This window comes from Tympanuchus pallidicinctus, unplaced genomic scaffold (assembly GCF_026119805.1).
Source record: "Tympanuchus pallidicinctus isolate F22 unplaced genomic scaffold, pur_lepc_1.0 scaffold16, whole genome shotgun sequence".
Lineage (NCBI taxonomy): Eukaryota > Metazoa > Chordata > Aves > Galliformes > Phasianidae > Tympanuchus > Tympanuchus pallidicinctus.
This window is the reverse complement of record NW_026294679.1, coordinates 29,068,343-29,095,690: the sequence shown is the minus strand read 5'-3', so window position 1 is coordinate 29,095,690 and position 27,348 is coordinate 29,068,343. Positions and strand designations below refer to the sequence as shown.

Sequence of the window (27,348 nt, the reverse complement as noted above, 5' to 3'; positions counted from 1 at the left end):
AATTTTATCTTCTGTGAACCTTGAGAATTAAGCTGTTAATATCCATAAAAATCAGTAATTTGTCGGTCAAGAAGGAAAACCTCATAAAGATATTTCCATTACTACTTCTTCCTAAGAACAAAGTATTGTCAATTGGTGACATGAGTCCACAGGCAAGGTGAAACAAACAGTTTTCTTTATGTCTAGTAGGACTAATGTTATAGAAGGATGTATGCAATAAGTTAATAAGAGGTGAAAACAATTCTTAAAGATATTTGTTCAAAAGCTAGCATTTGATTAGAGCTTTAAGGTAATAGGTAGGGTCTAAATACGTTTTGGAATGTATTTAGACTGTGAGAATCCAGCATCTTGTGCTTGTATGTGTGTAAAAGGTGTTACGGATCATGCTGGATGGCATTGTACTTTGTCAATAAACTTCATTTCATTTGGTGTGAACTTATTTCATATCTGAGAACAGAAAATCGAAGTGAGGTTATTCTAGCACTGATATGTCTTCAGTTTTTGTGTTTTTTTTATTCCACCCTTGTTTGTGTCTTCTGTGCTGATGACAGCTCTTTGATTTACATTTCTTTTGTTTGTCCTCACCTTATTCAAAATGGCCTTCCTTTGCTGTTAACCATGCTGCCTGAAAAGCACAGATGACTGGATTGAAATAACTAATTGCACTAGCTTTGAGGAGAGCAGATTTTTCACCCTGAGCTTTTCCTTTAAACAGATGATTAGAAGTTCTTAAACCCTTTTCTCGATTTCAAGTGTGTGGGTTTGAACTGAAGCTTTTATTGCTTGCTTAATCTTTCTATCTGTACTGTTTTGCATGAAAGACTCTGATAGCCAGCTGCAAGGCAGGTTTTCTCTGAGTCTTCTCAGGTAGTCTTGGAGCATAGCCTCTTCAGGTTAGGAGAATGTTGGGATCATCCATATTCAAACAGGCCATTTTGTCTTCTGTCAGGCTTCCACTTTGGAACCATCCGTGTATTAATTCAGTAGCATGGCGGAAGTCTGATTAAAGCAACTTGCTAGCAGAATCTGTAGGTGCTTCTGATGTTATAAAGAGTATCTGAAATTACTTCAGTCATGTTTTTTTAACCTTGATTTGTGTGTATGATCAAGGGGTAAGAGTAGTAAGAAATAAGCCTTATTCCAAATGTTCAGCAGTAATTGCTGAGCAGGTGATCCTGCAGATACAGACAAATTTGTTTTAAATTTACAAGAAGATAACATGCAAACTGCTTATGTCAAGTATTCTTTCTTATGGCTTCTAAACTCCCTTGGAATCCCTTTTGAAGGGGAGGTTGTTAACCAAGACTTGGATGAAACTGTTCTGCTTCAGCAGATCTCCTGTTCTCCAAAGCTGATTAAGATCACAGTCCATTAAATGCTTTCCAGGATGGCTTATTATCCTTTTGCCTTCAGAACCTAAGTGAGCAAACACTGAAGTGCTGCACACTGGCAGAGGCAGTGTGTAAGAAACGGTGTGTTTCGTCTTGTGTTTTAATTTTGACTGCTGGTACACAAGAAGAAAGCTTTTCTTTCTAATATCCCCTGCAGCATGTAACAGCTAATGCATATTTTCTGTCTGCATCAAGTTCTTTACTACCTATTTGCTTATTCCAAATAGGTTTTGCTGTAGTTCTTGCTGTAGTATGTTGTTCCTGGAAAATATTAGTAACAGAAGTATGCACAGGGCCAGTGTGTGGAGAATACCTTATTGGAGCATACCCTGTCAGTTTTAGGCTTTTGTGCTTCTTTAACAGCATGTTTTTATAGTACTACAAAAATGATACTGGTAGTCTCCTACCTGGAGACATTCTGCAGTGTGTTAGGTTGGTGAGGTACTCCCTGAGCACAGCAGTGCAGAGGCCTCCAGTAGATGGGAATGAAAGCAGTAGAGACAAAGTTTTTCAGCTCCAGCTGTGCTGAAGCAGTGATTACTCAGTGCTGTGACTGTATCCAGACCAGTGTGCTTACTGATGGTTCAGTATTTATACCAGCTGTACTGTCAGTCCTGGAAGCTCCAGTGAAAGGGGGGTAAAATACGTATAAGTACTTGTTTTTAAACTCTTGATTGTTTTACTTACCCTAAAGCTTAAAGAACTTTGGTTGTAAGTTCTTTGGTTGGTAAGGGATTTTTTTTTTTTTTTCAGTTTCAGAATTCACTGGAGCGTTCCTGACTACTTAAAGATGTTTTTAATACTTAAAAATGCATGTAATTTCTGTTTTTATTGATTTATTTTTTTTTTTTAAGAGTAGGTACATTATCACACAGTTTAGGTACATCTTGGTAGCGTAAGGGAAGGACTAAATTGTCCCAAAATGTGAGTTTGACAATTGCACACCTGTACTGTTTCCTGATGTATGCAGTGTATGTTTACATGCTCAAAACATCTGCCCATTTTAGCACTTTCTTATTAATAGGTAAGGCTATCTTCAAAGGAGGCAATTCATAAAGATGATGGAGTTTTTAAGGCTCCTGCACCACCTCCCAAAGTGATTAAAACTGTGACAATACCTACTCAGCCCTATCAAGAGATAGTAACTGCATTGAAATGTAGGAAAGAAGACAAAGAAGTAAGTATTCTTGACACATTTTTAAAGTAAAGAATTATTGCTAATTCTGAGTACTGAAGGAACAGTATCAAAAAGAAAATTGGCTTTCCTCTTAAAGGTAATATTTTTTTGTATGGTTGAATGGCCTTTGTTGACTACTTAATGTTTCCTTACACTCAAAACTGAATAGATTTTAAACTGTACTTGCTAAGTTATAATGAATTCCAAGAGCTTAAGAACTTACCTAGGTCAAAATATTTGTCTCTTCCAGTTATACACTGTTGTTCAGCATGTAAAGCACTTCAATGATGTAGTGGAATTTGGTGAAAACCAAGAATTCACAGATGATATTGAGTACTTGCTAAGTGGATTGAAGAGCAATCAGCCCCTAAACACACGTTGCCTTAGGTAAGATACCTTAATGTCAAACATAAAGCTGATACTTAAAAGAGCAGTTGAATTAAATAAATACCCTTTAGAGAAGTGGCCAAACTTTAAATTTTGTTTGATAGTTACTCAGTGCTTCTTTTGTAAAGAATAACACTTGAAAATAGTCTTGAAGATAAGTTGTGAGTAATCAGCAGCAGTACAAAGGAAGAAGATGAAGAAAGAAATTGCAAAGTAAAGTCTTCAAAACTTGTTTGCCTTACTGTAAATTAAAGAAATCTTTCTTCACTGTGATTTTAAATGCGATGTCTGTTGGGTTTCTCTTATTTTTTGTAAAGCAAAAAGTTAATTCTAAAATGAAATCCGTATGACAGTTATATTGTGGTGTCTAGAATATAAAGCTAATTTGATGAGGTGATACTGCTAAATTTCCACTGGAAGTGTTGTGGCCACAGTGCTTACTGAGAGCTTTCCTAAGCTGTCTTTGAGCGCTGATGCTGCTTTTAATGTTCAATTCACATTTTATTGCTAAGTTAGTATCAAGGAAGTTACAGTCATGCTTTGACAAAGTTTATTCACAACATTACTGGTTTCTATAGGCTGAACATAAAATTAATTGGAATGATGTTCTGTAGCCACATAATAGTTTATCTCATCTTCATATTTCTAAAATTTCCTGTTTACTACGACCGAAATGCTAGAGAAAGGAACAACGTGATTCCACAGACACAAGTGATAAGGATGCTTGGAGACCTGTCTGTGATGAGAAAGATCTTTTATGCTTGCAGGAGTGCTATTACAGAAAGAATTTATTCTTGAGCCCTGAAAACAGTAATGGATGTTGTTGATTTAGCATAAGCTCAAGTAATCTGCTTTCCTGTTTCTATGTACATCATAGAGAAAATACATGAGTACCTCTGTGGTAGTTCAAGACTGTCTTTCACATCAAGTGCACCTGCTTGTATTGCAAGCATCCTGAGGCTTTCAAATTACTTTTGACTTCCCACGTTTTTGTCAAGGAGTGCAACTTACATAAATACCATAAATGTTTTTCTTTCAGTTAATAAATTAGAAGGAAGTCATTTTTCCAAAGGAGAACTGTGTAGCTCTAATTGATGCCATTGTGATGGGAGAAAGGCTACTTGTTCTCAGAACACCATACTGTATGAATCTTACGGTGTTTCCTTACTAGTCATAGAAGAGTTGATGGCAGTATTGCTCCCACATTACTCCACACTGAAAAGCAGTGTATTTTTAAATAGTCTCTATGTAGGGCTGTGCTGGGAATGACAAAGCAACTTTCTAACAAAAATATGAGAGAAACTTCCATCTTGTAGAACAGAACTGTTATGCTTTTTGACTAGACTAATATATTAACACTGTGGTGTTTCCATCATCTCTGAATGTAGCAATAAATATGAAATAATTGTGTTTGGTTGGTTGGTTTTTAGCTTTTGTAGAAGAAGCATTGGACATGGGCAGTTCTAATCAGTCAGTTAAACAGATAGCTATTAGATAGTGATGGAAACTCATGTTTATAACTCTGATTATTCCTTGATCCACAGTGAGTTCTCCTGTACCTCTAACTCAGTTTTATGCTTAATCTATGAACACTTTATTTTCAATTTAATTATTTCAAATTTTGTTTGAAAGAAGCAAGTTCAGGCTGCACTTTCAAATTGGTTTCTAGCTGACCTTAAAATAAGTAAACAGATACAGTATGGTGCTGGTAAACAACTGTTGAATAGATGCTGCTCTGCTCTCCAGTGCCATAGTTGGCTTAAACAAGTTCTAGAATTTAGACCACAGCTCCTTGAGCTGTGTTTCTTAGACTTGTTTCACTACAGTTCTTGTAAATGTGGAGATTTTAGCTCTAATCCAGAGTTAATTTTCTCTAGTGTAATCAGCTTGGCGACCAAGTGCGCCATGCCCAGCTTCCGGATGCATCTGAGAGCACATGGGATGGTAGCCATGGTTTTCAAAACACTGGATGATTCCCAGCACCATCAGGTATGTATCCATTGTGCGTTTTTATTACAGTTTGGCCATAGCTGTGTATTTCTTATAAATTTTGTGTTCGCCTTATTTGCAGTCAAGCATCATGTATAGGTGTATCCCAAAACAAAAGAACACCACCTTTTAAAAACTTATTTTATCATGTTTTTTTTTAATTGAGAAAAAGATCTGAGGGAAAACTATGTATTTCGTTCAAATAAAAGACTTAACGTTTTTAAATAATCCTTTGTTTTTGTTTAAAGATGTCTTCAGTGCTACACCTGTAGCTAATATGAATTGCTTCCCTTGCTGTGGCTGTGGTGGGAAATTCGGCACTTCTGGTGCTTGTCTTCTGGAGCAGTGCTATAGTTGCATTCATGAGATGTCTTGAGTATGTGCAGCGTTCTGTGATAAAACAGGAAAAGTGACCTGAGGGTTGAAAACTGAAGCAGTTTGGCTTTTCCTTACCAGTTTCATAAGCTCAATTCAGCTTGTAACTTGTGGGTAGCAGTACTTTTTTGCCAGCGATCGACAACTGTGGAGTTTCCCACCAAGTATTGCTATGAAAATGTAATGTGGGTGAAGTTACTAGAAGCAGATAGTAGATATATGTATACCCAGTCTGCTTTATTGGTTTTCTAATAGCTATCACAGAGTGACAGGTGTTGCAGTGAGGTGAGGGGAGGGTAGAAAAAGGGAGTGTGAGGTGAAGAGAGGAGCTGTGGAGCTCTAGGTAGCTTATTTTAGAATAATAATTTATTTTTCCTCTTCCTGGCAAATTAGTAATGGCTAACTGTAAGACGCACGAACCAGATTCAACGTGTTCATTGTTCTGTCAGTTGTTGAAATAGTGCTGAGTGATACTAGCAATAAATATAGTCACACTATTTAAGATGGGTACCACCACTGAGTTGCAGGAGATCTGCAGAGGGCAGCTACAGTTACTTGGAAAATGTACAGGCTTGCTCAGTGTATTTTAGGCTGTCACTTAACAGTTCCCATTATTCCTTCATTTTCAAAAGAACTAGCACATGCAGTTCAAAAGGAAATTGCATGCTATTATTAGGCTGCAGTAGCAAAAAGCATTGATTCTATTCACTCTTTTCAGCTTATCTTCTGATGCTCTCTTCTGTCTGGGGAAAAAAATGGAAGTCAACGTAATAACGTATTTAGCTTTTTAACGTGTATTTCTTGGTATATATTATACGCCAGTACAGAATCACTAATTTATCAAACTGATAATAAATTCTAAAAATATATGCTCTAAATACTGTCAGTGTATGTTTCAGCAGTGGCTTTTTTTGTATAACCTTGCTGTCCTTTTAAACTACCCATTCATTCACTCATTGTTTCACTACAATTGTAACTTCTGTAAAATGCAAAGAAATTTCTCCACTGAATCGTAGTGCAAGTAAACTCAATAACAAATTGTGTTACACTGAACTTAGGTGGCTGATGTTTTAACATGAATAGGGACCTCAGGGGAAAAGAGCACAATTAATTTGTTGATATCTTTGGCATATAGTATTTTGGATGTGAGAGAGTACTGTTATGATGATACAGTTTGGGTGTATCCTGCATTCACTTGTACTGTACAGTGGAATAGACTGATAAAGCAGATGACTTGCCATAAGAATATAAAACAGTAGATGCAGAGCAATTTTTCAGTAAAGAAAGCAACATAGCTTGTTATCTTCTTGAGCTGTGCCCCCAGAATATTTATATGATGAGGACTTGTTGGATGTAGTTTGCTTATACATTTCATTTCCCTTCTAAGCTGCAATTTGATTTTTTTTTTTTAGATTGACTTTTCTCTTTGGCTGTGTTTTAAAGACTATGCAGTATTGTTCATTTTTCAAGTAAAATCTGTATTTTCATTACAGTTGTCAGTAGTTAAGCACAGAAATGTGATTTTGTAATGTCTTGAGCATGTGAATAAAAATAAAATTTTAAAAAGGGTGCATTGAATGAAGCACTGAACCCCAGAAAATAACCATCTGTTCCTGTAAGTTGGGATATAAATAGAATGAGCAAGGGAAGACAAGGATGAGAGTGGGTGTAGTTGGCCTGCAGGTTCTGGAGTAAATGTTCAACTGGGTTGTTTTCCTGAATACTGTAGAAGAATGGATAGCAATAATAATCTGCCTTAAATTCAGCGTGGAACAAATGCTTTACTCTTTTCTCCCCTCCACAACCTTCATTTGGAAGCAGGGTGTGTTATAAGTGTTGTCAGGAATAAAACAGGAAAAAAACAAAATCGAACAAAACAGGGCACAGGTTTACTGTTGCAATACATAAGAAGGTTGGTTTCATTTTGTTGTTTTTTTTAGTGCTTTTGATTATGTATTTTAGGATCAAAAATGACTTGTACAGATGTTTTTCTTCCCCCATTCTCAAGTTAGAATTCTCTGTATGGTAGTGCATGAGGTTGTCTGAAACCTATGTAAATAACTGTCTTGAACACTTACTAATCAGAGCAAAATTGTTTGAATTCAAAAGTCACTGTTATTTAAGGTTAAACCAACCTGTCTGTAAGAAATCTGACTTTCAGTAAACTGTATCAGTAACACAGCGCACAGCTGAAGCAGATCTGTTCTGCAGTAAAGCACTATGACTATCTGAAGTCCTTATTTTGCAACTTGATCGTTTTCCTCTTGCAGTTGAGCGTTTGGGAGTTTGTTGGCCTGGTTGTCTTTAGGTTTTCCTTGTTGCAGGAGTCTAGTTCTTGTTACACATACCTACTGTGCTTCTTTTTGCAATCTGGCAGTCCTCCTGTAGCCTGAAACCTTCCATATAATATCCTAACCCCCACCTTGATTGCTTTTTAATCTGAGCATGTTAAAACCTGGGTTGGAAAGTCTGAAGGGAAGTGATGCCAGGTGCTTGCATGGAGGAAAAGCCATTACTTGCTGTGTAATAGAAAGTCAGCTGGATTGCAAAGAAGGAAGTATGAGAGAAATGAGAGTTTGGTGCAGTCTTACAGAATTAGTCTGATTGCCCTTATCAGGCTTGTAAGTATCTGTAAAGCAGAGCATTCTAAGTAGTGATCCAGAAGCAGTCTCTGGCTTTTTGAAACGCCTAAGCGTTTGTAGTCCATACCATAAATTCTGCAGTTTTTCTCAACTACTACATAAATTTCACTTGTCAGAAACTAAATGTCCTCTGGGGGGTTTGAGCAGCTGAGTAATGCTGTTCACTAGAAGCTGGTTCTGTCTGTTCTGAGAACTACCATTCTGAAGGAACAAAAAGTGCAGTCATCTTCCAGTAACCTGAAATTTCTTATAGTTTAAAACCAAATAGAATTTCTGTAATTTAAATGATAAAATTGCAAGCTTATTGGAGAAAATAAATAGAAATTAAGGTAATATCTATCTAGGCAAGCTGTGTATGCTGCTTCCTGCCTTACATGGTCCAGCTGACAAAGCTGGAATAGAGATATTGAAAGCTAAGCTTCATTTCTTAAAAACAATCCTGTGCCTTGAGGTTGTACTGTGAAAAAAGATGTAGATTTAAGAACTCGTGCTCCCTTCGGTATTCCAGATGCATTTTATTCACCTCTGCCCTCAAGGGTTTCCCTGTCTCAGCCAACAAGGCACTTTACCGTACTTTTTGATAGACAGCTGCCTAATCCTGCTTTGGAGATGTTGGTACTGCCTGGTATGACCAGGTATGATTATTGCTTGCTTCTAAACTAGAGGCAGCTAATGATTGCTTTGATGGTTGGCTGAACTGTTAACAAAATGTTAATCTGTTATGATCCAGAAATTCAGCTCTTTCCTGTTGAGCCTTACAACATGTACTTCCCAGATTTTAGTTTTGTGATGTGAATTTAACTTTTCTGCGTTTAAAATTTACTATTCGTGGGGTAAAAAAAAAAAAAAGTCAAAAAAAATTGAAATACATCCATGCAGCATATTGACTCTTCTTTCCCACTTGAATTCAATCAGTTACTCCAAAGAAAACAGATCCCCCCCCTCCCCCCCTTAAGATGTCTAAAAAGGTTTATGGAAGTACTGTGCCCAGCACAGCTCGATTCTCCATGTAGGTTTTTACTCTTTCTTGCTGCTTGGAGCTCATCTGGATAGATGGCTCTCTTGGCACCAGTACTGTACTTGCCAGCCCTAGCGACAGATAGCTTTGGTCTGATCTCTCTGCTCTCACTGTCATTCGTCTTTTCCTGACAGCCCCCTTCTGCCTTTGCTTTTCTGGATCTTCGTGAGGATGAGTTACAACTCCTTGAAGAAGGTTTAGGTATTCTTTAGCCAATAAGAGGTCCCTATAGGCCATTTCTGTTAATTCTTTGTCAGATAGGGATGGCGGAGCTAATAGCATTTTCTAGTTGAAAAACTGATGTGGGAGGAAGGACTCATTTGGTTTCTACTCCCTCTGCTTCTAAAAAGCAGAATTCCCACGGAAAGTGTGCAGGAAAGGTTTGGATGAACTGTTGACTGATAGACCTGCTTGGCAGAAATGAAGTGTATGTCACCAGGTGCTTTTTTGTCTTCCTTTCCCCTCCTTATGATCTTTCTCATGCTTTCTGTCACTAGCTGAACTTACCTAACTCGAATTTGCACCAACGTTGGCACATACCATGGTCTTTTTACTTTGTTCCTCTGCCATCTGTCTCTTCCATAATTCTCTGTTACCGGAGTTATCATTATTCATTTGCAGCATGGAATCTCTCAAAAGCAGAAGAACCTGCTTCTCAACCTGAGCTTTATGAATATGTTGAATTATTTGTCTCTTTCCTGTGAGTTAGAAAAACTAACTACAGTGACTCAATTTATGTAACAGAATAAATACTCATGCAAGTGCTAGTGGAGATGGGGACATGTCGGGTGTTTTCTGTTGTGTAGATAGGTGAATGGTGATGGCATGGCAGCAGAGGTGGAACCATTCCACTAATGTTCTGCTACGTGTTGTTGCTGTGTGACAGATGGCTGCAGAGGGGCAGTCTGATGGAATGGTGTCTGATGGGGAAGTGTGCATGATGCAAAGGTTTGTCACTGAATTCCTCCAAATGGAATAAAAATGGCATCCATTGACATTCATCAGCACTTCCTGAATGTTTATGGAAACCAATAAGTCTCTACAAGTGAGGCAGTGGGTGCTTATTTTAGCAGTAGCAGCAGTGGCTCACCTCCACTGGAACAGATTTTTACAAGCACAGCATGCAGCTCTTGTTCAGTGCTGGCAAGAATTCATAACTGGTGGTGGCTGTGTTGACCTCAATGTAAGTAGTGTTAGTGTGCTCTTTGTATCTGTTGTAGTCTCTATGGAAATAAATAGGTCAGGGTGACCTATGTACGTTTTCGTCTCGTTGAAAATCGTATAATTTGTTTAATGTGCTTATTAAAAAACTGTTTTCTTCTTTTTCTTTCCTTTCCCAAACCAAGAATTTGTCCCTTTGTACAGCAGCTCTAATGTACATCTTGAGTAGGGATCGTTTGAACATGGATCTAGACAGAGCTAGTTTAGATCTGATGATACGGCTGTTGGAATTGGAACAAGATGCTTCTTCTGCCAAGCTGCTGAATGAGAAAGACATGAATAAAATTAAGGAAAAGATTCGGAGACTGTGTGAAACTGTGCACAATAAACATCTTGATCTCGAAAACATCACGGTGGGTATCACACTTCTGTTTGGAAACCTTGACAATAACAAAATGCTTAATAAAATGGAATTGATAAGCACCAACCTTCATTTCCTATCTCATAACTCACAAGTCGTGACGCTATCGAATTTCTCTGTACATGTGATTGCACTGCAAGTATCTTCTGAGCTTAAAATTTCCTTTACGGAAGATTTTTAGAAGGATAAAGTTGTGTTCTTCAGCTGTGTGATTCACCGTTGGCTATTGGTAGGAGTGTAGTTCGTTACAGGCAGCTATTAAAAACCAATAAGATTTGAAATAATTATGTTTCAGGATTACGTTTAGTTTATTTGACTTTCTTTGCTTAAATGTTCGTTTGTGTACCTCTACAAACAGTAGGGTTGTAATGTGAGAGTAAGAGTGTTGTGTGCTAAACTGAAAGTGTGGTGCAAGTACCTGCATTTAAAAGTAAATAAACAAAGCCGTCTTCCAGAAACCAGTTTCTCTCTGCTGGAAGTGCAGTGGCAGATGTGTCGATAAGCTTAAGTTTAGATGAGGGCTGTTTGTTTTATGCTTCCTTTCTCAAGCCTACTAGTGCTTTATGTATCTTTAGCTTCTACAGAGCGAGCACATTTTTGTCTAAAAATAAATTTGACCATGATTTGATGCTAGTGGCAAGCCAGTCTGAAAAATAGAACGTAAGCTGCAAGTCTTTTTGAAAGAGCATCTTTAAAGAATGGGTAACAAATTGACTAGATGTGTGGTCAAAGGGGCACAGATTACTGGTGTTTTCTTGTTTTCACCTTGTTTCAGTATAACAGATGTTAGTATGATCTTGATACCTTCTTATAAGTTCTTTAATGTTTCAGAAGTTCTTATTGGGTTTTTGTTACTTTTAATGAAGCACCTACATTGATGAGAACTTTCTAATCTATTAATTATGAAGTGAACTTTCCAGAGCTTCATCTCCCTAACAAACATTTCAGCTCTTGCTGGTAACCTTAAGATTGTTTTCTATTTTATGGTAGTTCGAAAAATACTCTGCATTGGTGAACTGCCATTTTCTTTTGTAGCTGTAGTGACCTACTTTCATCCTTTAAGTTCTAGGAATTTCTTTGTCCTTTTAGCACCCCATCACCCACTCCAAATTCTAGCTGTGGAACAAATAGCTGAATTGATATCAAAAGTCAGTATTATGTGGTGTTAGGAGGAGTGGAGATTTAAGGGAGGAAGGATAATCTTGTTATAAGTCTTAACCTTGGTAAGTGATTTGTGTTGACAAATGATAATTGTTCCAGTATTTGATTTTTAGCCTTATTTTCTACAAACTCACAAAATATGTAGTCAAGGAACTCAGTGATTTTTTTTGGCCTTCAGAATTGGCAAAGGCAGAATGAGATTTGAGTTGATTTTCTCTGCTTTCAGCTTGCTCTGGTAATTCAGATGATACAATCTTAAGATACCAAGGCAGAACGAACTGTGCTTTCAAGGTGATGATTAGCAAGGAATTGTTATAAACAGTGTCTTACCCTGGAGAAGACTCACATAGTGCACGATCTGCTAGATCTTCTGCATTATGAAATGTAAGACAGCTCCATTTATCAATCATGGAACAGCTGCTTACAGGTTTGTGATTGCTAAAGCATGTAGAAGCACAGGCCACTGTCTTCCATTAAACTTTTCTCATATTCATAATCTGAGCTGGCCTGAGTTTTAAAAGGGAGAGGATATGTTAAGAGGAGCTCTGTCCTGCGAGAAAATTGCCCATGAATAAAAAAAAAAATTTAAAAATTCAAGTTTTTTTTTGTTCCTGAGACATCTTTATTTTTTAAAATCATATTGAGCTGTTGCTGTAAATGTGTTGAATACTGTAGTACCTCACAGATGGAAACTGGTTTCCTCCCTGCTGCACCACCTAGAAGTAGACTGTACAGTGTTTAGAGAATATTTGCAAGCCAAATGATGTGAATAGGTTCTTTGCCAATTTGTGATGGTAGCAGTGGTAAGTTGAGACAATAATGAATTTCATGTGTAGAAGATAAATTATTTTCAAATGAATCTCTGTCATGAGATGTTATAAGTAATCTCCATTTCGTACCAGATGACAGGCAGAAAATGCTAACAAAAAATGCAGATCTTCTTGAGTTACAGAAAAGATCTTTTTCTAACTTGGACATAACCACTGAAAAACAGAAGGATTGCAACAGATGTTTTGATAGCTCCAGTTTGTGCTTTACCAACTGTAATTAGGTTGTTGCATCTCATTTGACCAGTACAGCCCCACCCGTATCTTTATGCAGAAATTTTGTGTGACTGCAACTGGAAATGAGGGTGGGCTAATTTTTGAGTACTCATAAATGTATGCGGAGATCTCAGCTTTCCACTCTCAACATTGAAAAATGGAAAGCCAGAAACTGAAAAGGAATTCTCTGTGAATTGAATTTATTCTGTTTTGTTTTGTTTTGTTTTTTTCTGATGTAGCAGGAGATTAAACCTAAAGAACTTAGCCTTCCTGTTAGAGAAGGGCAGTTTGCTTTTAGTCAGTGTAGCCCAGTGTCTCTGATGCTTGCAGGTAGATCTTATCTGTAATTAAATCATCCATAGTGAGTTCTCTTTTCAGCTAGTGACATGTTACTGTGAGGGAACGTACATAAAACTGAACGGGATAAATGATTGCTCAAAAGGAAGAGTTAAGATTTGAATCATTAAAACACACATGAAAATCATCTTTGTCCTTATGGCTGTTGGCAGTTAAAGGCAGTTAGCTGTTACCTGAGTGATGAAACAGCAGCAGGAGTAATGGCCACTGGTGGTTGTTGTTTCCTCTGTGATGGAGAATTAAGAAGCTGCTGACTCGGTGAGAAATGACCCGTAGTAGATCTGCTGCTGCCTGTGATCTCCCCTCTCAACACCTTCATGGCCCAAGGATGCTTCCATTTATATTGCTGCAATGCACTCAGTAACTGAGAATAACAGTTCCGAGTTCTGTTGCACTCAGAACTGCAGTCGGTGACCATGTGCTGCAGAGGTTTCTTCTAAAAAAAAAATATGAAATAGCTGAGAACTTGAGTGGGGAGCTCTTCTTTATCAGTGTAGATCTTCAGCTTCCCCTTGGAAATCACTACTCTGAAAGCAAGGAAAGCAGCTGAAGCTATCAGGTTTGGTGAGGAGAATCATGCAAATAATAACTTGGCTTTCAAAGATAGCAAGGTTTATTCAAGCCCAGTGAGTCCTGTTATTCCTAGGAAGTGTGAGGCCCTGCACTGGTGTCCTGGAGCATGCTGCACAGCTTGGAGTGGGCACAGCCCTCCTCAGAAGCATTACAAATCAGACATGTCAGGGAAGGAAGATAATTTGAAAATAGTTAAATTCAGTTCACTTTAAGGATGCCTTACAGTTTTTTCTCTAGGTGTTCATGGTTGAATTGTGGCACATGAAATGATTAGGTGTATAGTAGCCCAGATTTAGCTGTGTGGGGTTTTTTGGTTTTTTTTTGGAGATTACAGAAGTTGATATAGTTCTTTGTAGGTGTAAATCTTATACATACAGATGTGTATGCCTAATATGTGTGTAATATCTTTTATTATTATCATTTGCCTTTATAGAAGCCTTAAGAAAGTCAACCTAAATAGTAACGTCTTCATAAATTGGGGGGGAAGTTGGTTAAAAACCTTGCAGAGGATTAACTAAGGTGACAACCTTAATCTGTTCAACGGCAGTCTGCAGGACACAGTTATCTGCAGTGTTGTTGAATTTAGATCTGTGTTCCTCTTAGAGAAAAGAATTCACTAAATAAAATAAGTTACTTTTATCGGCATTTTAGTTTAATTGTTGTCATCGGTACATTTAAAATAAAGTCAGACACAAAAAAAGCCTCCATGAGAATCAAATGAATTCTCCAAGCAGCAAAGGCATTGTGTCTGGGAATAACAGAAGTAATAAGCAGGGTTTTTTGCTGTCTGGCTAGAAATGCAAAGACATCTTTTTTTCATCAGTGGCAAGTCCTTTTAAAAAATGAAGAGAGAACCCCTTTCTGTCTGTTCTTACTCCCTCTGGTGGTTTCTCTGCTCAGAACCTCTAGCTTTGCTTAGATGGCTTTTCTATGAAGTGTATTTATATGATCTGCTATACTGGCTACAGCTGCATGTGATGATTTCATTAATTCTGGAATGTGACTCTTTCAGACCGGGCACCTGGCGATGGAGACGTTACTGTCTCTCACCTCAAAGCGAGCTGGGGACTGGTTTAAAGAAGAACTGCGACTCCTAGGTGGTCTTGATCATATTGTAGATAAAGGTACGCCGGTGGTTCTGCTTTGATGGGGTGGGAAAATCGGTAAAAGATGTTTGCTTTTCTTAATATCCATTTGCTGTTGCTAAGAATTTGAAAAAGTCAATTCTAAAAAATACCCAATTCTGTGTCATGTTGTTGGAAAGCATTAATGGCTTTAATCTCTTCTTTGCGGATTGAAAGTAGCTTTAAGGTTAAACAGAATGTGGCTAATGTTGTCTGCAGTGTAAGACTAAAAATGGATTAAGTTTAGAGTGCAGATAATTGTTACGTGCAGTCTGTGTGCAACATACTTACTGCAGTGTAAGTGTTGTCAAATCTGTCTTACAGTTCTATAGCATTGTTTTCAGGCCTGGTAATGTGTGGTTTCCTGTTATGGTTTGGTTTTGAGTTTTGGTTGCTCTCACTGAAGGACAGGAAAGTGGACTTCTGAAAAATGAATTCCTAAGCATTTAGGTTTTAAGTAAGCAGAGGGGTGGGCAAAGGAAGGATTGAAGAGATGAGCACTCAGCTTGCACGTGGCTTCACCCTTATGAAGTGTAAGGAGAACATTTGTGTTGTATTTTTTTTCTTCCCCTCAGTGACAGTGCATTTTTAAGAGGTGCAGGCGTTTTTATGGTTAAGAAACATAACTCTGTGCTGTATTACATCATCTTTGTCATTAGAAAATAAAATATACCTGGAAATAGGAAATTCTGACATGCTGATGACATCTTCAGGGTTGTTTCTTAGTATTACAGTTTTGTAAAGCATAACACAAGGTTGATGACAACTCCCCGAATAGTTGATAAACCCTTAAAATTAATAATATTTGGGTAATTTTTATGCATAGCTTTTGAAGACTTCATCTCAATAGTGGCAAATCTTATTTTTTCTCCTTTAGTTAAAGAATGTGTGGATCACCTTAGCAGTGATGAAAATGAAGAGAAATTAGTTGCTTCCTTATGGGGTGCAGAAAGATGTTTACGGGTCTTAGAAAGTGTAAGTATGAGTAAATGCACTGCATTCCTGACCAACACTTCTTCCATCAGGCCTTTTCAGCACGATGTTCCTTGGATATATAGCTACATGAGTAACAGTATAATGCTTTTCTGTTTGGGGTTTTTGTTGTTGTTGCTTTAATGAAAGAAGACTGCTAACAGAAACGTTGGAATGTGTATCAGTGTTCCTGGATTGCTTGTTGAAAATTTTATCATTCTTTATAAAAGATACAATATTGGGTATTGCAAATGTACTGTTGTTAAGAATAGCTGAATGTAATTGGATGCTTTTTCTGAAGTTCCTTAAGAAATTAAAACTTGCTGTTCACGGTTATTGTTTTCTTGGCATGAGTTTGCATTTATAGGGTGTCTAGTAATACCACATTGTAATTGTGTTTTCTTAAGAGTAACAAATTGATGCATATTACAAGGATTACTGCATTCAAACATGAGCTAACTGCCTAGAAGATAACTAGTCATGTAGTGAGTTGATCATGGATACTGAGATAATAAATGTTTTCCAATGAAAGCTTTGAACAGAATAAAAATAATTCTGTAGAGCTTAATTGACAAGAACTGTCAATTGTGATACAGTAGGCAAACAGAAGAAGTGTTGTGCTGTCTTAGAATTACTCCTTTGTGCATCAGAAAATGACATGCAGGTTCAAAGTACAGGTCAGCAACCTTAAACCTGAGGGCAAATAGCTACTGTGGCTTTTTCCATGCTAAAATAGCAACGTAAACATAAAGGTACTGTAACAGTAAGCTAAAAACTGAGAGAGATGAACAGATATAAGGGTTACTACTTAAAAGTTATGGCACTTATCTTTTTACTTGAATCTTGAGAAATTTTCAGATCCAGTCTCTGGTTTTATATTCAATGAATGGAATTGCCAAGCACAGTAGAGAGGCTTGCTTAGTAGCAGAAAATTCATATATGAATTTGAGGATGGCTTTTGTATGATAAGGTCTTTATGAATTTGGAAAGGAAGACAAAAATCAGCATACCAGACAATGCAAATGAAGTAGTAGAACATCTACTGTTTCTGTAAATTGATTCTGTGTGCCAGTCAGGAGAGTCAGGAGAAAACTCACAGATGCATAATAAGCTCTCAGAAGGAGAAGGAGCTCAGGTGGAGCTGACACCCAGTTTTAAATAACGAAATATTTGCATGTGTGCATGCCCATGTGCACGCACTGGGACTGCAGAATCCCAGGATATGGAATCGGGGTTCTGCTATGGCAGAGCATCTTGCCACAGTGTTTCTGTCTGCCACGTATCTGGGAACATATTCAGTGTAATGATCTTGTTGTATTAATTATTAGCTGGAAACTCCAAGAGAATACTGGTACAATATACCAATATGTTGGTAAGTGGAAGTTTATGCTGGATAATGACCAAGAAACATGGAACTAAAGAAACTGGGGTGGTGATGGAAGGGAGTATTACTTTCAAGGAAAAGAAGAATGCCATTTTTAATATTGCTTTATCCTATTTTCAGGTAACTGTGCATAATCCAGAAAATCAGAGCTACCTGATAGCATACAAAGACTCACAGCTCATAGTCTCCTCAGCTAAGTAAGTTGTAAAAAAAAAAAAAAAAAACAAAAACAAACAAAAAACATTTTATCACAGCTCTGAACATGATATGAACGACAGAAAAATTATGGGGGGAAAATATTTAACTCATTATTTTCATTAAGTAATGTTAAAATAAGTGGTGTTAAAATTATCTTAGATGAGGGTACCACTAACTCCTTGAGTACTAACAGCAGGTAGTGCTGTTATTGTTGATTCTATTAAAGTTATAAACTGGATTAAGCTCTTTCAGTGCCAAGATAAGATGAACGCAGTAGAGGGCAATTGGAAAGCTACTTTTATTTATAGTATTTTATTATGCTTAAGTATTTACTGAAGCAAAGCAGAATAGTCAGTTGACAGAGTAACTAAGTACAGAGGAATTCTGTGCTGAACTGTACTCTCTAGGCCCCTTGTCAGTTGGGATGAAGTCTTTGTTGACTGGCAGAGGTTGCATCCCTCTTGCACTGCCTCGGTGGCTCACAAGAATGCAAGTTGAGCTGAAAACTCTGCAGGCTTCACTGGAAAAAGAATGGCATAATTGCAGGCCGGATGTTTTGACCAATGGATGTTTTTGACACCTTAGTTTTGTTTGTAGTTGATATCGGTGTTGTCACTTCAGTGCCAAATGATTGTAGTGCAGTAGACTCATAGAATCATTCAGATTGGAAATTACCTTTAAGATCATCTAGTCCAACTGTTGACCCATTGCCACCACACCTACTAAACCACGTCCCTCACGGAATGAGCTTTAAAACCCAAGAAGTTTGAGCCTCAGACAGCTAAAAATATTCACAGACTTCTAAACATTTGTCTGTAGAAGTGAATGCACCATAACTGTAAAAACCCGTATCTTCCTGGATTGAAAAACTGGTTAGTTTTGCTTTTTTAAAAATCAACTGTTGTAGCTTGTGACTGGTCCAGTGTTGTTATGAGATGAATGTTTCTCCTACTCGAAAATAACGTAATTTGTTTGTTCATTTATTTATTTATTACAGAATAGGGATAGCTCTCTGTGAGGACAGGACAAGAGCAGTTAGGTAACTGTCAAAATGGTCGGAGGATGTGAGAGGCTCTGTTTATGGGGAGAAAAGATGCCTCCTTTAAGACCGTGTGGTGAAGCTGGAAAGAAAAACGTACTTCTGCTCTTGAAATCTCAAGCTGATGAAGCTTTAAGCAACAAAGCTTTCAAGTTTTTTATTTTCACAATTTCACTTAAGCTTATAAAAGATCTTACAGGTGTGCAGTTAATCATTTCTCCCTGCACACTCAAATAAAAAAAAAATCTGTATAAGTTCTGTATTTGTAGTTTTCCTAATGAGATAAGATGAAATATTCTGTATGTTGTTCAGGTAATTTAGTTCTGTATCTTCTCTTTGCAGAGCATTGCAGCATTGTGAGGAATTAATCCAGAGATATAATCGTGCTGAAGACAGTATCTGTTTGCCAGACAATAAGCCTCTGCCTCACCAGAATGTAACTAACCACGTGGGTAAAGCAGTGGAAGACTGCATGAGGGCCATCATTGGAGTCTTGCTCAACCTAACAAATGACAATGGTAAAGCAAATGAATTCAGATTCTGTTACAGCATCAGGCAGTATATTAATGTAAACCCTTTTCTTATGTACGCATGGTAGGTGCTTGCTTTACAGTAGTAAGTTACTTTTCTTTGAGAAGGGGATGAGTAATTGCAAGAATTAAGTGTTAGCAAGATCTTGGCTTTGGCCAAAAGGGTGCAGCTCATGTAGAGGGCCAAAAGGTTGTATCCATCTGCTTACAGTAATGGAAAATCAGTATTTTCAAAATTGAGCCTTGAAACTCTTTCTGTTCACAGAATGGGGTAGTACAAAAACGGGTGAACAAGATGGTCTGATAGGCACGGCTATGAATTGTGTGCTTCACGTTCCAAAGTTCCTACCTCAAGAACAGAGATTTGATATTCGGGTGCTGGTAAGCTCTTGTACTTGTTACATTAAACGTAAGATGCTTTGCTGTGTGCCTTTAACTGCTCCAGTTCCAAATTAAGGAGCTGGCTGTGCAGTCTCCATTGACTGTATACTTAGAGAGGTTCTAACAGAAGGTTTCTGTAAAGTCCAGGGAAAAGCTGCTGAAGGATTTGATGATTGAGCTGTAACCATTTTCTGTGTGTTTTATAGGAAAAGTAGATGAGTTGGGAGATCTAGGTTAATGAGTTTGTGTATTATCTCATTTTCAAATGTCTTTTCAATTTTCTAAACACTATGCTTGTTATTTTTATGGATGCAGATTTGTCTGATTTACCTCAGTATGCATAAAACAGGTGTCCTAAATAATGACACTGAAACTGTGTATGTGAAGGACCTGTTAAGAATAGAAGCTGAAAGTTGGACACCTGAATCCTTAATCAAGAAATACAATTTCCCCTTTAAGAACGTGTAGAATGATTATTATGGTTCAGAATTGGAAGATCTGGAACTTGTATGCGTGATTTCATTTTTGCCTCATATTTCTCTAAATCCTGATCCCTCTATCTATCACACTGCTTTATAAAGGTGTGCTAGTGAGATATGTACACTCAGAGAGATGAAGCCTAAAGAAGACATTTATCTGGATGAATATTTTGCTAGATTTTATTTTAATTTGTGACTACACGATCTTTCAGGGACTGGGTCTGCTGATCAATCTAGTGGAGTACAGTGCTCGGAACAGGCACTGCCTTGTCAATATGGAAACGTCGTGTTCTTTTGACTCGTTCTGTACGGGGGAAGGAGACGATAGCCTAAAGATAACTGGACAGATAGATGCTGTTCAGGCTTTAGTGCAGGTAAGAAATGACCCAAAAATGTTTTTTTTCTGTAATCAGTACAGTTTTTTGGTATCAGAAATTCAAGGAAGGAGGAAGAACTCAGCAATGAAAAATTTTGCCAGAATTTTATTCTGTTAAGCATTCTGAGAATGTTAAACAGCATGGAGTGGAAGAGGGGTGCTGCTCACAACTTGGATTTTTCACTGCTATCCTTTACAGGAACAGCTTTCTTGGTAAAAGGTGGTGGTGTCTTCTACGGACATACAGAAGCTGCTCTGTTAAGCTGCTCTTTCTTTTTCCTGTAGGATTTATTTCTTGTTGTGCTTTTAAACAGCTGTAAAAATTTTAAGTTGCTTATGTTATCTACTTTACTACCATAGATTTTTCTAAGTGCTGTCTTTAAGGGAGTTTCAGACCATTTTTAAAAATCACGCTGTATCATTTTTTTAATAAGAGCAATAAATATGAATGTAACAAACATGGATGTGAAACAGCATTCTTAAATGTTGCATTGACTAACTTGTTAAAATAAATCAAGTGTGAATGAGTTCCAATCTGCTAATTAAAATAAAAGGAAATAAGAATTTTTATTTACAACCTTTTTACCAAATGGAGATAAGTTCATAGATGCTTTTAGAAATTGTTCCATTTAATTAATGTGAATAGTGAAATAACTGCCCAGCAGCAGACAAAAAAGATCAGTAATCAAGATATTAATATTAACTATCTTAATGTATGCAGCTCTACAAAGTCATATTTAGAAATGATGGTTATATAGCATGGGAAGTAGTTCACAAGATGTAAGTGCAAAGTATGAGAACACCTTGGGTTACATTCATCTTAAAATGGCTCGAGTCCTTTTATATTTCTTTAAAATTCCTGCTTTTTACATATCTGGCAATTTTTAGTCTTCAAGCTGCGTCTCGGAGAATATGATTAAGCATTTCTGGCAGCCAAGAGAAGCCTGGCAATTGGTTTGACGCTGGGGAGGGTGGGAAGTCTTTTCTGCAGAGCACAGCATTAGTGTGATAAATCAGATTATCCTTTGAAGAAGAAAAGGCTATTGCAAAGAATAGTATTGAAGGCTAACTGTATTAAAGGGGTGAATTGTGAAGGGGAAATAAACTTTCGAGTTAATTCAATGTGTTTAGGGTTTAATTTATAATAGAAATTCTTCTGAAATTTTCCCCATCAGCTATTTCTTGAGCGTGAGAGAGCGGCACAGCTGGCTGAGAGCCAGACAGATAAACTGATCAAAGAAGCTCCTACAGCTCAGCATGATAAGAGTGGAGAGTGGCAAGAAACAAGTGGGGAGATACAGTGGGTCTCCACAGAAAAGTCAGATAGTACTGAAGAGAAAGATAAGAAGGAAGAAGATGATGAAGAACTCGATCTTAATAAAGGTATGTTGAATAATTTTGATGAGCTCAGAAATAGTAAAGAACTCTGTTTTGGCATAAATTCCTTGTTTATCTCTTACTGCCTATCTGCGGTCCACTGGGTTGAGATTTCAGCATATTCTCTTGTGAAACTAGAACTTGAGTGGGAGCAGTTCATAGATGAAGCACGAGAAATAGAAAAAACAATGCTACTTTTTACTTCATAGAACCTTCTGTCAGGCCCTTTTTTAAAACAACAGAAACAAAACAAAAAAAACCCCTGTGGGTTGGTGGTATTTTTGAGACATTCTGTGTAAGAAACCACCTAAATGGCATTCTTTCTAGGCTTTTCTGGTAGGATGGTATCGAATTCTCCAGCCTTGCTTTGTACAAAAATCTTTTTTTGTAGAAATCTTACTGGCTTATAGCATTACAGAAAGCATAATTGTATTTTGTTGTATTGAGCATACAGTTGTACATTGCAATACTGAAAGTACTGTGCAATATTATGAATTGAAAGGGAATGAGCACTTTTTCTGTCAAAGAATGTGTTGCTAAGTTAGGTAGTAAGGAGTTTGATTCTTGCTGCTGTAGTCTCAGAGCAAAAAGTCATTTTGTTTGAGAAAATAGAATTCTGGAAAGTGATAATGAAAGATTGTATTTAAAGCAGTAAAAGATGCCAGCTGCTTAGAGTACACAATACACTGACTTGTCTCTCTTTACAGCTCTTCAGCATGCTGGGAAGCACATGGAAGACTGCATTGTGGCCTCATACACAGCATTGCTTCTAGGCTGTCTCTGCCAAGAGAGTCCAGTAAGGGAATAAGTCAATAACTCACTCTTAACTCCAGTAGATTTTTTAATGAAGTAATAATTTGCATTACTGAAATGGATTCATTAAATTAGGGTTCAGCTAGTACATTTATTCAGCTGCATTGATGTATATAGTTCGGTGGAAAGTTGCCAGGGGTATTCCATCCAAAACAAATCTTCTGAGCATCAGTATGTTTATCAAAGGAGACTGGATTTGAGTATTTAATCTTCTGTACCTCTTTCTTATTTGTTGTTAGTCTTAGACCACAAATGAGCTTTGGAAAAGCAAATTGGCCTGCCTGCAACTTTTCTAACTATGAAAGCTTGCTTTGTTTTTCAGTAATTTCCCTAAGCAAGTTATTGTCATCTTGTTAGTTTTTTCATCTTAGTCTGATTTTTATTTCCAGTGAAGTTGTATAAAGCTGTGTAGGTCCACAGAGCTGAAGGTGATTGTTTCAGACTGGAAATACATAGTAGAAAGTTGTAGTGAATACTTAAGTATTAAGCGACTGAAAACTTAGAACTCTTGTGTCAGATACACATTCAAATGAAAATGAGGTTCAGGCCTGCCTTCTGGATAGTTTCAATTTATGGGATGGCAGAAGTGTTCTTCAGCACGCTATTCTGTAAATTTATTTGCTTCTTGATTACCTTTATGTAATCTTAGTGTGAAGAGTCATACTGATGTTAAGTGTTGAGAATTATTTCACTTATTAGTTGTAAAGGGATCTTCTCTGTGTGTCAGGAAAATTAACCCAGTCACTTCCTTTTTTGTTTCAGTTCTTGGTAACCTTGTCAGGCCATGGTGAGCTTTGATGGTAATAATCTTTAATTGAGAAAAGATTGCAGGAATTGTTGTATCCTAGAAATAAACACCATAGAAATATTAGAGCCTTGAGAGCCTTGAATCACAGAGATGATAGCAGAGTGCCATCTTAATTATGCTATAAATACACTTGTCTTGCTGCTTCTCACATACGGGGTAACATGGCTCTCAGTGTTGGAAAAATATTTCTCAATTTAAACTAGTTATATTTTTCCTAGATCAACGTGACTACTGTGAGGGAATACTTACCTGAAGGAGATTTCTCAATAATGACTGAAATGCTCAAAAAATTTCTCAGTTTTATGAATCTTACCGTAAGTAATGCATATTTTAAATTTTTGATAGAGATTTTTGTAGATTTGTCATCTGTTATAATAGCCCATACCATTTTAGAAGCTTTTATGACTTTTCAGTGGGCTTCAGAAGAGCTTGAGGTCACTTTCTGTGTTTGCAAATATTGAAGACCAGTTTCTGTGTCTTTTATTTATTTGTTTATTGTACTAATTAGGAGCTAGTTTCATTCCACTTGAATGTGAAATGAAAATATTTGAGTCCTCTTTTTGAACCTAATTGTTTTTACTGATGTCTTAAGTCCTAAAATTCTGAAACAGACATAGCCCTAAAATGTTGTCAAGTGGTACTGTATAAATGCTCACTTGGTACTTTGTTTTCTGTCACATTTTCCAGTGTGCTGTTGGAACAACAGGCCAGAAATCCATCTCTAGGGTGATTGAGTACTTGGAACACTGCTAGATACTTAACTTCCGCTGCAAGCACTCTAATGCTGGAGCTACCCTTAGACAAAAGAAGTCATGCAAGAAGTCCTTGAAGGATATACCGAGAGCATTCATCTATGTCATTCGTGTTCGGATTTTTAAGGCTACCTGGTCTCTTAACCATGCATTCAGCATTTTCTAAAAGACAGTTACTACATCAATCTGCAACTATCAAAAATGAGGGGAAAAAGGTTCTGAGGAAAGTAAATAAAGAAACCATGCTGTTTATGATGCAGTGCAGTATTTAAATATTTTTGGCAGGGTTTATCCTCCCTATCTTTTTTCTTGCTTTGTTCGTGACCAGTTTCAAGGGGAAAACTTGCTGCTGATAGTGCAACTGCTGTTTACTGTTGAGCCACTGTTTCATGCCAGCCAGGTGCAAAGGCAGCTTAGCTACTGAGGTATCAAATGTTCTAATAAAGAAGTTCTGGACAGCAGCACCGCTCCTATTTGAGTTTAATTTGCTCTTGCTTTTTTATTACTAGATTATTCCAAAATCGTAAAATATAAATTTTTAAATACTTTTGTGATTTTAACTACTGTCTATATTTAAAATTTGTTGGAATCCAAAGAGGTGAGGATTGGATAGTTTATTTTTTATACTGTTTTGATTGAAATTAGGTTGTTGAACTATTTCTCAGTTCTAAAACTGTCATGGCCCATGTACTGTAAACTGATAAGACCATAACACTTTGTAATTCCAAGATGCATGCAAACCCATAAATACATAAAGCCATTTGAGAGGGTATGTTATCCAAAAAAGAAATAAAAGTTGTGCCCTGTTTAAGGAAAAAAAAAAAAAAGGGGTGGGGTGGGGTGAGGGGTGGGAGGGAAGTTATTCATTCCCAGGGCAGTTTACACTTCTAATAAGCAAAAACTTTGAAATGCTGTTTAGATTTGTTTCAAAGAAGCGCTCAAGATGTATTTTATAATGCTTGATACAAAGAATTTGGATGCTGTAGGGGGAGGAATTTTGAAGAGGCTAAAACACCAATGGGGATTAATGTTTCCAGCTGACATAATCTTTCTATTTCATCCTTCTGTAGTATGTCAAAGTTGAAATGCATACAACGCAAAGCCTTAAATTGCTGATATAGCGAAGATTTTGTTCAGTCTGAGGTCTAGTTCACAGCAAAGCATTGTGTTTGAAGACTTAAATGGAACAAGAAATCCCAGAAAATACATTACTTGTTTCTTTAATATTTTTTTCTTGCACTCGTTATTCAGACCAACAGAATTGGTAATTATTTTTATTAAGCTGGTCTTGAATATTTGCAGACTGTTCTGAGATCTGCTTCATCACATTTTTAAATACCTGTATAGATAGTTAAATCATGTTAATCCATTGAATTTGTAAAACTTGAAGCCATAAAAATATTAGTTCTATGTATAATGAGGGGGAAGTAACAGGAAATCTAACCTGCTTTTAGATCTTGTTATCTCCGTGTATAAAGTTACGAACTTGTGCTTTTGTATCAGTGCCAGCTGTAAATTTTTTACATACAGTGGCTGCCTTCTATGTCTTCCTATTTTTGATAATGCAGATTGTTGAGAATTCTGTAAGGAAGTAACTGATTAGCGGCAAAATTCCGATGTTGGTCATATTTTTGCGTTTTCTCTCATCACCTTCTAAAACTTAGCGTATCAGTGTAACTCAGAAAAGTTCTTGAGGTTGTGTTCCCTTTGCTTAAAAACAAAACTGAACCTGATCAACTCAGTATTGAGAGACAAAAGCTGTACGTAAACCTCGTGTATCAAGAGGAAGCCATCGAATATGTTGTCCGCCCACCCTCCTGATTTAAGACCTTTTCATTTGGAGTGGGATTTCAAAATGATCATAGAGCTTTGTGGGGCGATGGCAAGAGACAGCGCGGATGTGATGAAGGGGAAATCAGGGACAACTGCCTTTCTTTGTTACACTGGTAATTGTTTGGGAATTGGTTTACCTCAGTGTTTAACAGTTTTTTTTAAATGTAACTAATTGTCAAGCACTGACAAATGCAGATTTTTTTTTTCTTTGAGGGTGGGGGGAGAAATCACCCTGTGAACTGCAGTGCATTTTTGTGTGTTAGACCCTCAAATAACTCTGCGTTAAAGGGTACTTGAGGCCAACTTGCAAATTAAAGTTTTAAAGTAACTTTTTTTCCATTGTAAATATTTGTGTAAATAATCTCAATTGGAAATTAGAACAGTAGAGTACTTTTCTGAATCCAATCCTATTTTTATTTTATACAGTATTTCTCAGCTGTGATCTTTGGAGCAAAAGCCAACGGCAGGAAAAATAGTTTGTACCAGTTTCATGAAGTATGTCTTTGGGTTTTTGTAAATAATTTTAACTCAAATAAAATTGCTACTTTCAATACATATCTTGTCTTTTAACATGTAATAAAGCACTGCCCTGAGTGACTGCAGAAAGAAGGCAGCGTCAGGTAAATTGTCAAATGAAGAACATGCAGTAAGTAGAGGAGTGCACTGTTCTACATTGGTGTGATGGAATGGCAGAATTCAGTGCCCGGACCCCCATGTATGATTTATCAAACCGACCGAGCTTGAACTGTTCTGATGTACTGAGAAGATGTACTGAGTCTTGATGCATTTTTGGAGATCTCCACACAAGTTGCTGTTGATCTTTCCGCTGAAGGGACACGGTAGATTTGAAGAGCTGTAATTAGAGTAACAGAAATGTACAGAGAAATCAAGCAGGTCTTGTTATAGTGATACTTTTTACATTATGAAGGATGTAAATGGCTCTTCAGCAGGAAAAAATGTTAAATTGAGAGTTGTACATCAATATGAACGATGCTTTAATTTGTTCAGGATGGAATTTTTTCTATGGATTTATCTTAAGTGGTCCAACCAGATACAAGAACAGAAAGTCATGAGCTATAGTAAAGACAATTTAAACTTGTCTGTCATCTCACTGCCACTGTTAATGAGCTTCAGCATAATGGAACTTTATTTCTGTGCTGTAAAGGAATCCTGCTGGAGGTTGAGGTCTGGAACAGGGTATTAATAGAATGTGGCACTGTTAATGGTAGATACAGCTTTATGTAGGCAAGTGTTTAAAAAAAAAAAAAAAAAAATTGTAATCTCTAGTGAAATAAATACTTCCTCTAGGTTTTGTCACTGGGTGTGTAATGGAGACGTTGTGTGGGTGCTTTGAGAAGACATGGGCTGAAGCTTCTATAGATTTTTGAGTAATCTGCTCACATAGATTATGTCACTTTGTAAAAGACTTGTAAAATGCACAATCTGCATAAAGACTAAGGCTGGCATGATCTGTACAGCACTGATTTATAGTAAGCTTAATGTAAAAGCAGGTTATAGTGCAGGAGATAGTTTCTCAAGCTGGCCTAATGGAGCTGGTTTTGTGCTGGCAGCAGATTGGTTCTAATT

At 37.1% G+C, this 27,348-nt stretch overlaps 1 protein-coding gene across 5 annotated transcripts in view; it reads left to right on the top strand.

Annotated features, from left to right (window-relative positions):
* WAPL (WAPL cohesin release factor) overlaps positions 1 to 26,316 on the top strand; it is a 58,423-nt gene extending 32,107 nt beyond the window's left edge. For 4 of the 5 annotated variants that reach the window (XM_052676703.1, XM_052676704.1, XM_052676702.1 and 1 more), the window contains exons 6-19: positions 2,416 to 2,568; positions 2,819 to 2,955; positions 4,833 to 4,944; positions 10,326 to 10,553; positions 14,708 to 14,819; positions 15,697 to 15,794; positions 17,296 to 17,372; positions 18,755 to 18,930; positions 19,208 to 19,323; positions 20,015 to 20,176; positions 21,354 to 21,561; positions 22,263 to 22,351; positions 23,395 to 23,490; positions 23,864 to 26,316. In XM_052676703.1, the coding sequence (XP_052532663.1) occupies positions 2,416 to 2,568; positions 2,819 to 2,955; positions 4,833 to 4,944; positions 10,326 to 10,553; positions 14,708 to 14,819; positions 15,697 to 15,794; positions 17,296 to 17,372; positions 18,755 to 18,930; positions 19,208 to 19,323; positions 20,015 to 20,176; positions 21,354 to 21,561; positions 22,263 to 22,351; positions 23,395 to 23,490; positions 23,864 to 23,929 (1,830 nt within the window). In that variant the 3' untranslated portion in view covers positions 23,930 to 26,316. The remainder of the gene's footprint in view (positions 1 to 2,415; positions 2,569 to 2,818; positions 2,956 to 4,832; positions 4,945 to 10,325; positions 10,554 to 14,707; positions 14,820 to 15,696; positions 15,795 to 17,295; positions 17,373 to 18,754; positions 18,931 to 19,207; positions 19,324 to 20,014; positions 20,177 to 21,353; positions 21,562 to 22,262; positions 22,352 to 23,394; positions 23,491 to 23,863) is intronic. The other variant, XM_052676700.1, reaches the window with a different exon arrangement.
* The last annotated feature ends 1,032 nt before the right edge of the window (positions 26,317 to 27,348 follow it).